Raw genomic sequence first — 17,152 nt, forward strand, 5'->3', positions numbered from 1 at the left:
GGTCAGCTCCCATGGCGTAGTGGTCACTGCGCTCGCCTTGCACGCGGAAGACCCGGGTTCGATTCCCGACCCGCTTGTCTGTGTCCTGAGATGACGTCACACTGATGACAGTAGCGAGCCACAAGCATCCCAACCACAGGAAGTTCATGACTGAAAGCATAGAGGAAATGGAAAACAGGGATTAACATAAATATTTTTTTTATTATTTCTGAAAAACATGAGTGTTTCAGGTCAGCTCCCATGGCGTAGTGGTCACTGCGCTCGCCTTGCACGCGGAAGACCCGGGTTCGATTCCCGACGGGGTCAAGAAATTTGTATCATGCAAATGTTTGATTCCGTGACACAAAGACATTTATTTATTATTATTTAAAAGATGAGTGTTTCACCGCCATTTTTATTTCGTAGCAATGAAACGACTGCTACATTAGACTCTAGACATTTATTTATTATTATTTAAAAGATGAGTGTTTCACCGCCATTTTTATTTCGTAGCAATGAAACGACTGCTACATTAGACTCTCAGAAACCAAGCAGGTGGGTGTTTTACAAAGGGTTTGGAGCCCTAGCCAAAATGAAACAGGTCATCAAGAACAGAAACCAAGCAGGTGGGTGTTTTACTAAAGGTTTGGACCAACCTCCGTGGCCGAGTGGGCTAGGCTTGCACGCAGAAGGTCCGGGTTCGATTGCCGGCGGGGCCGAGATTTTTTTTTTCGGCTCTGTGCTTAGAGTTCGGGGTGCACTCAGCCTCGTGAGGACAATTGAGTACCTACTTTAATCGAGTAGCGACCAGTGGCGGCATTAACAGATTAAAAAGAGAAATTATAGATATGACAGATAGTATAGGAGGCTCTTAGTAATGCTGTGATATACACAAAAATTGTGAGGAAGCTCTCAGCTTCACCACAAACAATTTTTTGACTTCATCATTTTGACTCCATCGGGCATTCTGGTGTTAATTAACTAAATAGGTAATTAATATTATTTGTGGTGAAGCTGGAGAGCTCACAAAAAGCTAGAGCGGGGGAAAAATAAACCTAATCGAAATACCTAGGCAATATTAATTATATTCCTGCCTGACAAAAGTCGCCTCACACTTTTTAAGGTTTCCAAAGCTGAGTTCACCGTCCGTATTGCAAGCACAGGCTCGAAAAAACTCCGACCCCGTCAGGAATTGAATTTGAGACCTCCGGTGTGCGAACCTACTCGCCAGAGATCGATCGGTTTTTGAATCGATCTTTTGCCCTTGAATCGAGATCGATTAATCGAAATTTGAAGAGAGATCGAGACTTCGATCTTTTTTTTTTAAGAGGGATAAAAAAATCCAAGAAAAAAAAATCACCCGCCAAAAAAGCGAATTTCCCACCGAACACGTTCCCATCTGAAGGATGCATTTTTTAATATGAGCATTGTGAGCGCGCGAATATTCAAAACTCGCATTTCGTTTTCGGAAGCTAATTGAATCAATCAATCAATCAATCAATCAATCAATCGCAATTTGATTTTGTCTGTTGTGTCTTTTTCAAGTTTTTGAGTTTTTCACACAAAAGCCACAAAACACAAGTGCGTGAAAGATCGAAGATCGATTTTCTTGAGATCGATTCTTTAAGTGAGATCGCTCTGATGGATCGATTTTTAGCCTTCCGATTCGAATCGATTCAAAAGATCGATCTTTTATTCGAGATCGAACATCACGAACTCGCCAACAGAGGTTGTATACCTACTTTATTGAAATTGAATCACTCCGTATCAATTTGAATCTCAAATATCTCAATATTCGTTCCCCAATATTGTCTTTACTTCAATTGGGCAACAAGCTACCTTAAGGTACCAAGCCCAACACACAGAACTTCGCAAGATGAGTAAATGTTTGTTTTCCAATTCCATTTGGAACCTATTTCTGCCTTTGATTGCATTTGATAATTAAGGTTCCATTTCTTGTTGTTTATTTAATGACTTGGTGTTCCAAACAGAGGAGTTCCAACAGGAATCGCCATGAGGACACGAGGGTTCTCCTTTATGTGTGTCTTTTCCCCAAGGGAGAGAAATCTCGTGTTTTAACAGTTGTCAACTTAAAAGTCAACTTTCTAGCACTCTTTAAAACATGTGACTTACCCGACCTCAGTGTGATGGTTCGTGTGGTGGATTTCGGATCCAAGGGTTGGTGGTTCAAGTCTAAGTTAAGACATAAAATAACCTCACCGTATTGAATTGAATTGATTTATTAATCAGAATAATGGAAGTAGGTACGTACACAATAGATATAGGTAGGATCTCCTGGAGAGAGAAACAACCAATAAAATTTATTAACGGACTGATTAAAGTTTGGATTGCCAAAACGACACAGAATACATTGCTGGAGGAATGACATTTATGAGAAAGGTTTATTTATCAGAATAATGGAAGTAGGTACGTACACAATAGATATATTAGGATCCCCTGAAGAGAGAAACAATCAATAAAATTTATTAACGGACTGATTAAAGTTTGGATTGCCAAAACGACACAGAATACATTGCTGGAGGAATGACATTTATGAGAAAGATTTATTTATCAGAATAATGGAAGTAGGTACGTACACAATAGATATAGGATCTTCTGGAGAGAGAAACAACCAATAAAATTTATTAACGGACTGATTAAAGTTTGGGTTGCCAAAACGACACAGAATACATTGCTGGAGGAATGACATTTATGAGAAAGCATTCATGCCTGACACACAATTTGAACTGTAATTTCAGATTGTCTGGAAGACGTCAACAACGATAACTTTCTTCTTCGGTTTCTCCACACACGCAAGATGAATCCAGAGACCAGCGTGGATCTTCTGGAGAACTACATCCACTTCCGCAAAACGCATCCGGAAATTTTCGGCCAACTCAGCCTGAAAGATCCCTACGTTCAGATTTGCCTGCGAAACCGGTTCCCTGGCGTATTGCCGGATAGGGACAGGTGAGTCCGGATGTCTGTGAGAGACCGGGGCTGACAAATACAAGTGAGAGAGACTTGGAGGGTTTCATTTTTGAAAGGAGAACCAAAAGGGCCAATTTTACGTCCCTTACTCTACGCTATGAGGCTTAGGCTAATAAATAAAAAAGACGAATTTATAGTCCCTTTACCAAAGCAGTAGGGTATTATTTTTACTATGGTCAAACTCTTTAGGGACAAAATTTCATACATCGGCTGGGATTCAACCCCGCAGTCCTGATTCTCAGGTGAGTTAGATTTCGATTTCGACAGAACTATAAAAAGTAAAAATACATACATGTAATTTTTTTTTTCAAGAGGTTTGACAGAGGGAACTGTAACTGCTAGGTCTTATCGTCCCGAAATCGAAGAGAGAAGGAAGACAGGATAGGAGAAAGCCAGCTACTGCAGCTCAAACGCTGGAAGATAGAGCGCACCACGTTCTATTAAAAAAACCGTTTTACGCAAAAAGGGCAAAAAATCCATATTTCCCTTTTTACACCCAGCTCCTCAATTACATATTAACTGATGTAAAAATGTTAAAATATCATTGATTTTGCCCCTGGGGTTCAACTGTGCAGTTTCCTTTTCATGTACTTTTTATGCACATGTAGGATCCATATTTCCCTTTTTGCACCCAGCTCCTCAATTACATATTAACTAATGTAAAAATGTTAAAATATCATTGATTTTGCCCCTGGGGTTCAACTGTGCAGTTTCCTTTTCATGTACTTTTTATGCACATGTAGGAACATAAAGACCAATACGCGAACAGTTTGATAAGCTAAGGTCAGCCACTCACTATCAGGTAGAACTGACAGGTCCGGCTGAAAAGGTCCGCCTGTCAGGTCTACCTGGTACCTGATGAACACACACACCATCAGTTAGACCTGACAGGAGGACCTGATCAGGTGTGCCTGTCAGGTCTACCTGATAGCGAGTGGCTGGCCTAAAACGAGGTAGGTATAGGTACATAGAAATAACCCATGAACAGCTGTTGTTGTTTATGGTCTGAATACGATTTCGACTAAGTAGGTACATAAAATTTAAAGTGCATTCCGCGGCTGAACCACACATTGAGATAATCAATGATTAAGTTAATCAATCAAACAGAATGCATGCAGCATTTCAAACGTTGTTCAACGTTACTTTAATCATTGATTAAATTTGTTGTACCCACTGAACAATTTTTGTGTTTTACCTGCTAAACTTGATGTACTAATAAGATATATATTTGTAATAGAAATACCAACGCACATTTTTTTATTTTTTTTTTTATCTCTGGGAATCGAACCCGGGACTGTCATAAAGACTCTATATTTAGACTCCGTGACAAACCCATCTCAGATAAGACTTATCAACAGTGATTCAGAAGTCGCTATAATTATTTCTTGCATCACAAACTCGCCTCAGCTAAGTAGCTCTTCAAGAAAAAAAGATAAGACAAAGAGTGTTATCTTTTTTTTTTTTCACGAAATTCCAGTTATATTTTTTATACATCTTATACCTATCTTACTACCTACTTATCAAAATCACAGTGTACTTGAGCGAGCAGTTCTCAAAGTTTTAGTGTCTATAATCTCGCATTATCTGATTTTAACGCAATTTACGTAGGTAATTGACTAAAAATTGACACGAGAAAAGTTAGTTAAAGGGAGGTTCAACTAGGAAGGTTTTGAAACATCCAGAAGGTGTTGCGAATGTAAGAAATGATTATATCGTGGTCTGTGTGGTAGCATGCCCATCCCGTAATATGTCCTCAATGGGTAAGAAGCTAAGAAGAGACACAATAGATCAGGTAGGTTTGCTGTTTTTCTTTTAATTTTTTACTTTCCTTATCCTATAGGAAGGAAAGAAATGTAATCAGGTTAACTTTTTTTCTCCTGTTTTTAAAAGGCTACGAGAAAAAATCAGATCCAGAATTTGGACCCACTCGGTTTGAGAGCCGCTAATTATTTTTTGCTGATATTAGAGGTACCTGTGAATTGTACTTCAATTACTGTAAACATCCTTAGTGCATGAGGTGTGTTACTTGCTTAGAGTAGGTACTTACCGACATTTTTTCTTGGTAAAAAAAAAACAAAAAAAAAAAAAAAAAAAAAAAAACAAAACAAAACAAGATCTTCAGTTTGTTTACCATTTTATCGTGTTTACAATATTTCATATTGTGTTTAAAGATATTTTCTATTGTGCTTTATAGTCCCTAGTAAATTGTGCAATGTAGACATAAGCAATCTACACCTGAGATGCAGTTATCTTTCATTCTGCAGGTAATGCATTTTTAATTAACCTATTAGAAATTCTAGTGTATTTAGGAGACCTGTTTGACCCGAGTTAATACTGGATCTGTGCCTAATATTAGAATAAGTAGGTATTTTTTTTTGTTTCTTTTAGAAGTTTAATACAAAGAACTGTATCAGCTAAGGTCTTGTCGTCCCTAAATCGAAGAGAGAAGTAAGACAGGATAGGAAAAAGCCAGCCGTTCTGAGAACGATATCCGTTCAGGATAAAATCCGCCTCGGGCCAAACCAAGGACTTGGGAATCTATTTGAAAATCTATTCCAGTGACCTGTTTTCAAGTAGGTACCTACCTAGTATAAGTAGGTAAGGTGAGTATAGTGCTTTGTTTAGACTGCCAGATTAAACAGTCCTAAAATAATAATAAAATCAAGAAGAAAGTCCTATAAATTTCAGAAGAAGTGTAAAGGATTTTTTTTCTTTTTTCTCCTGGTTCCTTTTTTTCTGTTCCTTAGTTGAGTTTGTTTCGGGTAAAGATGTCTAACCCTGATACGAGTCTTGTTTTGATGAATATGTCTGATGAGTTCCAACTGTGACTCAGTACTGTTTGGTAACAGTTGGTAGTGTTTTGGTGATCAGTAAAAACAAAGTTAGGGACTCTGACAATATGTCATTAGGGATTCTGACAATACTGTCTCTCATCTGTTAACTTGGTGAGTACCTACCTACATGAATTAGGTGTACCTTTAATGCCTTAAGCAACCTCAAGATGAAAGTCCTATAGCGTGTTGGCGTGTGGCACTATAAAAAATGATTCCTTAATGAATGGTCCTCTCTGTGGCCGAGTGGTCAAGAGCACTGACTCTCAACCTGGAGATACCGGGTTCAAATCCCGGCCAGGAAGGAAATTTTCCGACCAAACTTTTTCGTTCTTGGATAAGCATTAATGTAAAGGTGTCCAAACATAGTTGACCGGCCGTCGATCGATATCGACTCACAATAAATTCACGTCGATCAACAGCCTTCGACTATGTGTGGACACACCTTAAAAGAAGAATAGGTAATAATAATAATAGTGCTTATTTATTCTGCTCGCATAGGACTGAAAAGTCCCTTTACTCTAGCAGTAGAAAGTGCATAGAAGTACCTAATGCGAAAGCGGCGCTGATAATTACATACCTATTTAAAATAATTACCCACTAGCTACCTATTTTTTTATTTTTTTTTCTTTTTTAATAATTACTAGTTATTGAAAACCCCAATTTCCTCTCTTTTCCAGACCGAGTCAAACTGCCGAGGCCGATGATTTTCCAGTTCAACACCCTTCAGCTATAGCCATACATCTTTTTGTATCAGCCATACACAGGGGTGAGGTGATGGTGATCATCCTTGAGAAGTAAAACAGTCGTTTGTGAGAGGCAGCACCGGATAGGAAAAAGCCAGCCGTTCTGAGAACGATATCCGTTCAGGATAAAATCCGCCTCGGGCCAAATCCAGGACTTGAAAATCTATTCGACCGACCTGTTTTCAAGTAGGTACCTAGTATAAGTAAGTATAGTGCTTTCTTTAGACTGCCAGATTAAACAGTCCTAAAATAATAAGAAAATCAAGAAGAAAGTCCTATAAATTTCAGAAGAAGTGGAAAGGATTTTTTTTTTTTTTCTCCTGGTTCCTTTTTTTCTGTTCCTTAGTTCAGCTTGGTTCGTGTAAAGATGTCTAACCCTGATACGAGTCTTGTTTTGATGAATATGTCTGATGAGTTCCAACTGTGACTCAGTACTGTTTGGTAACAGTTGGTAGTGTTTTGGTGATCAGTAAAAACAAAGTTAGGGACTCTGACAATATGTCATTAGGGATTCTGACAATACTGTCTCTCATCTGTTAACTTGGTGAGTACCTACCTACATGAATTAGGTGTACCTTTAATGCCTTAAGCAACCTCAAGATGAAAGTCCTATAGCGTGTTGGCGTGTGGCACTATAAAAAATGATTCCTTAATGAATGGTCCTCTCTGTGGCCGAGTGGTCAAGAGCACTGACTCTCAACCTGGAGATACCGGGTTCAAATCCCGGCCAGGAAGGAAATTTTCCGACCAAACTTTTTCGTTCTTGGATAAGCATTAATGTAAAGGTGTCCAAACATAGTTGACCGGCCGTCGATCGATATCGACTCACAATAAATTCACGTCGATCAACAGCCTTCGACTATGTGTGGACACACCTTAAAAGAAGAATAGGTAATAATAATAATAGTGCTTATTTATTCTGCTCGCATAGGACTGAAAAGTCCCTTTACTCTAGCAGTAGAAAGTGCATAGAAGTACCTAATGCGAAAGCGGCGCTGATAATTACATACCTATTTAAAATAATTACCCACTAGCTACCTATTTTTTTATTTTTTTTTCTTTTTTAATAATTACTAGTTATTGAAAACCCCAATTTCCTCTCTTTTCCAGACCGAGTCAAACTGCCGAGGCCGATGATTTTCCAGTTCAACACTGAGGCAGAGTATGCCGGGTTTGGGGTGATACCGCCTCGACCCGACATGGTGCAGCCCAAAGTTCGGCCCCCTAGAGATGAGGCCCTAGCCAAAATGAAACAGGTCATCAAGAACAGAAACCAAGCAGGTGGGTGTTTTACAAAGGGTTTGGAGCCCTATAGCCAAAATGAAACAGCTAAAATAATAATAAAATCAAGAAGAAAGTCCTATAAATTTCAGAAGAAGTGTAAAGGATTTTTTTTCTTTTTTCTCCTGGTTCCTTTTTTTCTGTTCCTTAGTTGAGTTTGTTTCGGGTAAAGATGTCTAACCCTGATACGAGTCTTGTTTTGATGAATATGTCTGATGAGTTCCAACTGTGACTCAGTACTGTTTGGTAACAGTTGGTAGTGTTTTGGTGATCAGTAAAAACAAAGTTAGGGTCTCTGACAATATGTCATTAGGGATTCTGACAATACTGTCTCTCATCTGTTAACTTGGTGAGTACCTACATGAATTAGGTGTACCTTTAATGCCTTAAGCAACCTCAAGATGAAAGTCCTATAGCGTGTTGGTGTGTGGCACTATAAAAAAATGATTCCTTAATGAATGGTCCTCTCTGTGGCCGAGTGGTCAAGAGCACTGACTCTCAACCTGGAGATGCCGGGTTCAAATCCCGGCCAGGGAGGAAATTTTCCGACCAAACTTTTTCGTTCTTGGATAGGCATTAATGTAAAGGTGTGTCCAAACATAGTTGACCGGCCGTCCATCGACATCGACTCACAATAAATTCACGTCGATCAACAGCCTTTGACTATGTGTGGACACACCTTAAAAGAAAGTGTCTTGAAGTACCTAATGCGAAAGCGGCGCTGATAATTACATATTTAAAATAATTACTAGCTATTTTTTTAAAATAATTACTAGTTATTGAAAACCCCAATTTCCTCTCTTTTCCAGACCGAGTCAAACTGCCGAGGCCGATGATTTTCCAGTTCAATACCGAGGCAGAGTATGCCGGGTTTGGGGTGATACCGCCTCGACCCGACATGGTGCAGCCCAAAGTTCGGCCCCCTAGAGACGAAGCCCTGGCTAAAATGAAACAGGTCATCAAGAACAGAAACCAAGCAGGTGGGTGTTTTACAAAGGGTTTGGAGCCCTATAGCCAAAATGAAACAGGTCATCAAGAAAAGAAACCAAGCAGGTGGGTGTTTTACAAAAGGTTTCGAGCAACCTCCGTGGCCGAGTGGACTAGGCTTGCACACAGGAGGTCCGGGTTCGATTGCAGGCGGGGCCGAGATTTTTTTTCGGCTCTGTGCTTAGAGTTCGGGGTGCACTCAGCCTCGTGAGGACAATTGAGTAGCTACTTTAATCGAGTAGCGACCAGTGGCGGCATTAACAGAGTAAAAAGAGAAATTATAGATATGACAGAAATAGTACAGGATGCTCTTAGTAATGCTGTGATATACACAAAAATTGTGAAGAAGCTCTCAGCTTCACCACAAATAAATCATGATTTAGAATTATAAAGACTTGCGTGTACAAACATAGTCGACCGCGTAGACCGACCGTCGATCAATGGTCGATCTACGTCGACTGAAATCGTACACTGCCTCGACAACATAGATTCATCTCTTCTATCGACGAGGTTGTGTGGACACAGCTTTAGATTCTAGACTCAAGAGGAATTGAAAGAAATCGAGGTAGGTATTAAGGTGATTTAATTATCTAAATAAAATAATTAATATTATTTTAGGTGAAGCTGGAGAGCTCACAAAAAGCTAGAGCGGGGGAAAAATAAACCTAATCGAAATACCTATAGGCAATATTAATTATTTGTGATGAAGCTGTCGCCTGACAAAAGTCGCCTCACTCTTTTTGAGGTTTCAACAGCTGAGTTCACCGTCCGTATTGCAAAGCACAGGCTCGAAAAAACTCCGACCCCGTCAGGAATTGAACCTGAGACCTCCGGTGTGCGAACCTACTCGCCTCGCCAACAGAGGTTGTATACCTACTTTATTGAAATTGAATCACTCCGTATAAATTTGAATCTCAAATATCTCAATATTCGTTCCCCAATATTGTCTTTACTTCAATTGGGCAACAAGCTACCTTAAGGCTCTCCTTTTGCCCCAAGCCCATCACACAGAACTTCGCAAGATGAGTAAATGTTTGTTTTCCAATTCCATTTGGAACCTATTTCTGCCTTTGATTGCATTTGATAATTAAGTTTGGCAATAAGCTACCTTAAGGTACCATGCCCAACACACAGAACTTCGCAAGATGAGTAAATGTTTGTTTTCCAATTCCATTTGGAACCTATTTCTGCCTTTGATTGCATTTGATAATTAAGGTTCCAATTCTTGTTGTTTATTTAATGACTTGGTGTTCCAAACAGAGGCGTTCCAACAGGAATCGCCATGAGCAGTGGCGTAGCGTGGTCTAAATTCAAGTGTAAGGCGTGTAGGGTACTAATTTCCATCATCCATGCTCTTCATGGATTGGCATTTACATCCACTTCCGCAAAACGCATCCGGAAATTTTCGGCCAACTCAGCTTGAAAGATCCCTACGTTCAGATTTGCCTGCGAAACCGGTTCCCTGGCGTATTGCCGGATAGGGACAGGTGAGTTCGGATGTCTGTGAGAGACCGGGGCTGACGAATACAAGTGAGAGAGACTTGGAGGGTTTCATTAGCCATTTTTGAAAGGAGAACCAAAAGGACCAATTTTACGTTCCTTACTCTACGCTATGAGGCTTAGACTAATAAATAACAAGCTGGGTCCGTCCCTCCGGGAATTTTTTAGCCCGTAGTTTATTCGATCTAAGGTATAAGGGATTATACCTTTTTTATTACTATTGTAATAATAAAGGAAGGACGGACTAAAAAAGACGAATTGAGAGTCTCTTTAACAAAGCAGTAGGATATTATTTTTACTAGGGTCAAACTCTTTAGGGACAGAATTTCATACATCGGCAGGGATTGAACCCCGCACTCCTGATTCTCAGGTGAGTTAGATTTCGATTTCGGCAGAACTATAAAAAGTAAAAATACATGTAAAAGACCATGGTTAGACAGCGGGAGCAAAGGAACTTTTAGTGCTATTCCAGCAGGATAAACATTAAACATGTAAAAGACCATTGTTTGACAGCGGGAGCAAAGGAACTTTTAGTGCTATTCCAGCAGGATAAACATTAAACAAGATAATCATATTCCAGGTATATTCCATTCTATTACTCTCTTTTCAATTTCTGTCCCTTTTCAGTAATTGCTTTATTCGTTGTTGTTGTTATTATTATAACCACGTATTTAAAATTTAAAACTATAAAGTGCAGGCATGTAGGTAATTACAAACTCTCTCTCTCCCTTTCTTTCCCTCCATTTCTCTCTCTTTCCTATCTTTATCTCCGTCTCTCTCTCTTTCTCTCCATCTTTTTTTGTATTTTAATCTTCTAATATATAAAAATGAATATTTGTTTGTGTGTGTGTGTGTTTGTTTGTTCGTTCGAACTTTATGCCTGGGCAAACCGCTCATCCGATTGCTATGAAACTTTGTCAACTTATTGCTTGCACTCCCGTGAAGGTTATAGGCTATTTTCCGGTTCGTTTTTATTATTATAACCACGTATTTAACATTTAAAACTATAAAGTGCAGGCATGTAGGTAATTACAAACTCTCTCTCTCCCTTTCTTTCCCTCCATTTCTCTCCCTTTCCTATCTTTATCTCCGTCTCTCTCTCTTTCTCTCCATCTTTTTTTTTATTTTAATCTTCTAATATATAAAAATGAATATTTGTTTGTGTGTGCATGTGTGTTCGAACTTTATGCCTGGCCAAACCGCTCATCCGATTGCTATGAAACTTTGTCAAGACCACTAAATGGATGAGTGACATGAACGGCCATGCCTTAAGGATTTACTAGCAGAAATCCGGTGCGAAGCGACGGATTTCGGCTAGTTTGTTATAAATAAAGCACAATATTCCATTCAATCCAATTCGATGCTTACTTTCTCTCTCTCATCTCTCTCTCTTTCTCCTTCGTTCCAGGAACGGCCGTTGCGTTCTGTTTCTGTCCCTGCGCAACTGGTCGAGTCACCTCTTCTCTCTGGAGGCCATCTTCAAGTCTCTCCTACTCCTGATGGACTCACTCCTGGTGGACACCAAAATCCAATACTCCGGCTTTGTGTTTCTTCTTGACTGGAACCAAACGTCGATCTACGCCAGTCCGACGCTACTCCGGACCATGATATCCGGACTTCAGGATTGTTATCCGGCCCGGTTCAAGGCGATCCACTTTATCAACGAGCCCGTCCAGGTGGACGTGTTGCTTGCCCTGGTCAAACCGTTCCTTAAGGAGAAGACTCGGGATAAGGTAGGCGCTGTCTTAACTATGTTGTGATACGGTAGGGATGGCAAAGGAATCAGTGGGGGGTGGTGAGGTTTGCAAAAGGGGGAGTTAGGTAAAAGCCGTATAAACCTTGGGCCAGCCACTCACTATCAGGTGGACCTGATCAGGTGTACCTGTCGTCAGGTCTACCTGATAGTTTGTGTGCTCATCAGGTATCAGGTAGACCTGAGAGACGGACCTTTTCAGCCGTATACCTGTCAGGTCTAGATAGTGTGTGTGCTCATCAGGTGTTAGGTATACCTGATCAGGTGTACCTGTCAGGTCTACCTGATAGTGACAGCTGGCCTTACAGTGTGCTGATCTCATCAGGTGTCAGGTATACCTGATCAGGTGTACCTGTCAGGTCTACCTGATAGTGACAGCTGACCTTACAGTGTGATCTGCTAGTGGTCTACTTATGCCGACCATTCACGCCACTGGGCAAGGCATACGACAAACGACATTCACGGTAGAGAAGGTATAAAACTTTGAAGCTAGGGATGGGCCACTAGAAAGGTAGATAGGGTAAGTGTACCATTTATTCGCCCACCTAAAAAAGGTACCATTTATTGACCCACCTGTACCATACGCCACATAAGTCTGAACTGGACGAACTTTTTCAAGATCCAATTTCATCAAAAGAAAGGTGCTGATAGCATACTTAATTGTATTCACTCAAATATCATATAGGTACCCACATACTATGTTAGATAGTGTTTCACATACCTTCATACATAATTACATACTATGTTGTCTATGTTAGATATTAGGTATCATATCAATGCTTAGTGTTTCACATACCTTCATACATAATTACATACTGTGTTAGATATTAGGTACCATATCAAAGCTTAGTGTTTCACCTACCTTCATACATAATTACATATACTATGTTAGATAGGTATCATATCAATGCTTAGTGTTTCACATACCTTCATACACAATTACATAGTACCTACATACTATGTTAGATATTAGGTACCATATCAATGCTTAGTGTTTCACCTACCTTCATACATAATTACATACTATGTTAGATATTAGGTATCATATCAATGCTTAGTGTTTCACATACCTTTATACATAATTACATACTATGTTAGATATTAGGTACCATATCAATGCTTAGTGTTTCACCTACCTTCATACATAATTACATACTATGTTAGATATTAGCAACATCTGCATACTTACTTTGTACCAATGGACGAAGCATTATAAAGAGTAAAGACTATAAAGGGCCTCAAGCCTGCAAAGGCCTAAGCTCATCTCTTGACCTTTTTCCCAACAAAGCGACAAGGGAGAAGATTTGACGACGAAAACACAAACAAAATAATAGAGCGGAGACATTTCTGCTAAGGCATACGATACGGTTTTCATACACAATTACATTCTATGTTAGATTGTTAAATGTTAGGATTTAGGCTTTTAGGTATCAATATCAATGCTTAGTGTTTTCTCCACCTGGAGGGGGTCCAAATGTACAAACTGTTATGTAACAAGGGGAGTGGAGAATCTACAAGGAGTAAAAAATATTCCTGTTCTATAAATGTGTACTTCGACTCCTTTATTAGACAATGGATTTACCTGAGTTAGGGTCTTTAGACCTAATAAAGCTTGTTTGCAGAAACCATAGAAAGGTTTATGATGATGACTCACGTGGATGTACCTATGTAAGATGTACTGGGGAAATCCTCCCCGCTTAGGTTTGGGACTCCAAATTTCAAGTATCGACGCGTGCATTGATGTTTTAATATCGGGTACCAAATTTCAATAAAATCGGACCAGGCAATCGCGAGTTATAGTGGAACAAACAAACATTCCAAATGCAAAACTGTCAAGTGTTAAAACATAGACCTCACAATCTTTCGGTCAAATAGTGTTACGTCTCTAGGTCGCGGGTTCGATTCCGACCCAAGCGAACTTTATCCTAAAATCCTGAAGAGACAGGGCTTGTTCTCGGAACGACTGGCTTTCTCCTGTGTTCCTCCTCTCTTTCGGAATTATAAGACCTCAGCAGTTACAGTTCCCGTCATCAAACCTTATGCATCAGCATAAAACTGTTCTCTTTACATTTTCCAATACATTTACCTGTTAACAACCAAGTTAGCATTTCAAACAGCCGGGGCTTGTTTTTATTCAATGTGATTGTAATGTTCTAATCAAGAAGGGCTCTGAAGAAGAGACATTGAGTAAAACATCAGCTTGAGTAAAACATCAGCTTCAATGTTTTTGATTTTCATTGAAAAGTATTGGGAAGATTTTACAAAAACTCGTGTATCTTTGTGAATAATTGAGACCCATAATCCCTTATGGGACTAGCTCTCAACAACATGCCGCATTAGAAGAGGCAAATTTACCCAAAAGGGGCTCCCCAGGGTGAAGCCCTTTTTCCAAGAAAGCCTTCAAGTGTATAAGCAACACATGGTAGGTATGTGTAAATGGGAAATATTACCTCAATACCTACCACCCTATTTCTCTCTCTCTCTCTCTCTCTCTTTCTTTCTTTCCCTCTCTCCCTTTCTTTCTTCCTCTTTTGTTTCTATCTAAAAATGAAATTTCATTTTGAATGATGGTTATGGTGTGTTTAAGAAACCAGTCATAAAAAAATGCTACCTGTCTGACCTATTTAGGAAGTTTTTTTTTTAATTTATTTATTTATTTTACGGCAGGGGGTTTTGACCCCCTTATAACTGTAAGTAATATTATTATAAAATTTCATGATTGTAAATACCTTTAAATAAATAATACGAGTATCTAAACACGACAAATGTTCAAATTTACGAACCCAAGTCAAACATGAACCTGTAATTATTTACCAATCAATTTGTGTCCAAAAACTTTTCAAACTACAGGAGGTAACTAATTACTAGGTACCACCTACTCGTAGGTACTAAGGTAAGTAGGTAGGTACATTAAAATTTTACAGACTTACCAAAATTTCAATGTGTTCACTTAAAATTCATTTTGGATTAATTACCTAGGTAGGTAGTAGGTTTTTCTTACAAAGTTTTTAATTTTAAAAGAGCTGTAAGAAGAGAGAGAGAGAGAGAGAGAGAGAGAGAGAGAGAGAGAGAGACTTCATACATACTTACATACTATGTTAGATATTAGGTACCACATCAATGCTTGGTGTTTCACCTACCTTCATATATAATTACATACTATGTTAGATATTAGGTAGTAGGTACCATATCAATGCTTAGTGTTTCACCTACCTTCATACATAATTACATACTATGTTAGATATTAGGTACCATATCAATGCTTAGATCCATCCCTTCATCGGAAATATCAAAAGATGTCCCGAGAATAATTTCTTCGTCTTTCGACATGATGAATAAATTATTATGGGATCGAAGGAGTATCCAATGAGGAGTTCGGTCAAAAACGTAAACAATAACAAATAGTGAATTTGCATTTCCAATATTAAAATTGAAATTTTTCATAGTTATAATTATTTTTTCGTGGAAACAACTATAGATAAGGATTCAACGGAACCCAGACTTGCAAGGTAAAAGACGAGCCTACAGGGAAAACCAGAGATTTGAAAGATAAAAGAGGATAAAAAAGTCAAATCACCTAACTCTCCAAGGAGGTCAAGCAGCTGTGGACTGCAAAATCTGACCAACGAAAATAGTGAAGCTAAATTTTGAATAATCGACCAACGACCAACATAGCACAACATTAGTGTGAACGGACCCTACTACCAATATCAGAGGGAATTTTTTTCAAATAAAAATCCCACGGATCTGAAGGAAAAAAAAATCGATTATAAAGTCAAATATCGATTATCCAGCTTTGTTTACCTTTTTTCTTATCAATCTTATCATATATCATTATTTTTTATTTATTTTCCTTCTTTGATTTGCGAATAATTTGTGAAGAATTTGAAGAATGAAGAACTCTAATTTTCTCTAAGACAGAGTGTACCAAGTAAACACCATCGAAGACTCTACATAGAAGAAAGGAAACATATACATTAAAACCTTCATCTGAACAGATATCAGATATATACCATTTCAGCAAGACATTGTTACGGACCTCAACAACTATCCAAGTTTTTATATCTACTACCAATCAGTAATACCTATCTAATATCGAATATGAGGAACATCCACTATCTTTAGGAAACCACAGTATTACGGATGAGTCACTCAAGGTAAGAGGCAGATTTGATTTTGAATTTTTGTCGTGCATAGTATATTGATACTTGTTTGATCCTAGAATTGATCCCTGAAATAAAAGCATCACAATGTCAATGGAAGAAACTATGAAGAACTTCATGGCCCAAATCACCTCAAAATTGGATACAAACAACCAGCTTATAAAATCTGAAGCAGAAAAAATTAATACAAATATGAATAAAAAATTACAACCATTAGTGAAAGAGGTGACAGAAATGAAACAGAAGGTGCAGAATCTTGAGAAAAACATAGAAATTAATATGTCAAGAATTAATAAAATAAAAAAGAAAAGAAATCTTATAATTTTTGGACTAGAACAAGAAGAGGAGGAAGATCCCACCATGCTAGAAGAAAAACTTCTTCAATTATCCTTGCTCTCTCTCTCCCTCTCCCTATCTCTCTCTTCTACAATCTTACTCCCCCTCCCTCTCTCTTCTTTCTCTCTCTCTCCCTCAAATATCTATTTCTCCTATCTCGACGTTACTTGAGTTTGTTTGAAATGCAAATACCGTGTCAAAACATTCAGGGCAAATATTCTAAATGAATTTTTCTGATACTTTTTCTTATGCTAGTTAGGTAACTCTAAAAGGAAAGAAAAAGGGAAAAAGAAAAAGAAAAAAAAGTAAACGATGAACCTAATATAGGTACTTGTAAAACTTTTGATAGACATGTACTCGTATGTACCTACTTAGAAGAAGAGAAGGAAACTAAATATCTTAAGACTACAAGAAGTACCTAGGTGCATACAAGTATTAAATATCTATTAGTTAATTAGTCATATAGAATATTTTTTCATATATTGTCTCATAATCTATATAGAACAACATGTATTTATACAGATAAAAGATGAACTGTTTCATATACCCCTTTTTTTTCAGGCAAAATAGATATTGAAATATTTT

General features: G+C 38.4%; 1 protein-coding gene and 2 long non-coding RNA genes across 3 annotated transcripts; all 3 read left to right on the forward strand.

Moving 5' to 3' along the window:
* Window positions 1–553: 553 nt before the first annotated feature.
* Window positions 554–12,075, forward strand: LOC103522762 (clavesin-1-like). Its single transcript, XM_026832698.1, has 4 exons — window positions 554–605; window positions 2,739–2,832; window positions 10,186–10,302; window positions 11,724–12,075. The coding sequence occupies exons 1-4, from the start codon at window positions 572–574 to the stop codon at window positions 12,073–12,075; spliced, it is 597 nt and encodes a 198-aa protein (XP_026688499.1). The 5' UTR covers window positions 554–571.
* On the forward strand, window positions 5,033–7,820 carry LOC113472963. Its single transcript, XR_003395080.1, has 2 exons — window positions 5,033–5,234; window positions 7,658–7,820. It is a non-coding gene; the product is annotated as an uncharacterized LOC113472963 (long non-coding RNA).
* Window positions 7,974–8,806, forward strand: LOC108254146. Its single transcript, XR_001809880.2, has 2 exons — window positions 7,974–8,177; window positions 8,638–8,806. It is a non-coding gene; the product is annotated as an uncharacterized LOC108254146 (long non-coding RNA).
* Window positions 12,076–17,152: the final 5,077 nt, after the last annotated feature.

Source organism: Diaphorina citri, unplaced genomic scaffold (genome assembly GCF_000475195.1).
Source record: "Diaphorina citri unplaced genomic scaffold, Diaci psyllid genome assembly version 1.1 scaffold80, whole genome shotgun sequence".
In the NCBI taxonomy this organism is placed as follows: domain Eukaryota; kingdom Metazoa; phylum Arthropoda; class Insecta; order Hemiptera; family Psyllidae; genus Diaphorina; species Diaphorina citri.

What these genes read in the sequence shown, in the direction of transcription:
- LOC103522762 (XM_026832698.1), top strand. Translation starts at nt 572, where the DNA reads ATGAAACAGGTCATCAAGAACAGAAACCAAGCAG. An exon ending in CAAGAACAGAAACCAAGCAG is followed by an intron (nt 606 to 2,738) that starts GTGGGTGTTTTA and finishes CTGTAATTTCAG; the next exon opens with ATTGTCTGGAAGACGTCAAC. An exon ending in GTATTGCCGGATAGGGACAG is followed by an intron (nt 10,303 to 11,723) that starts GTGAGTTCGGAT and finishes CCTTCGTTCCAG; the next exon opens with GAACGGCCGTTGCGTTCTGT.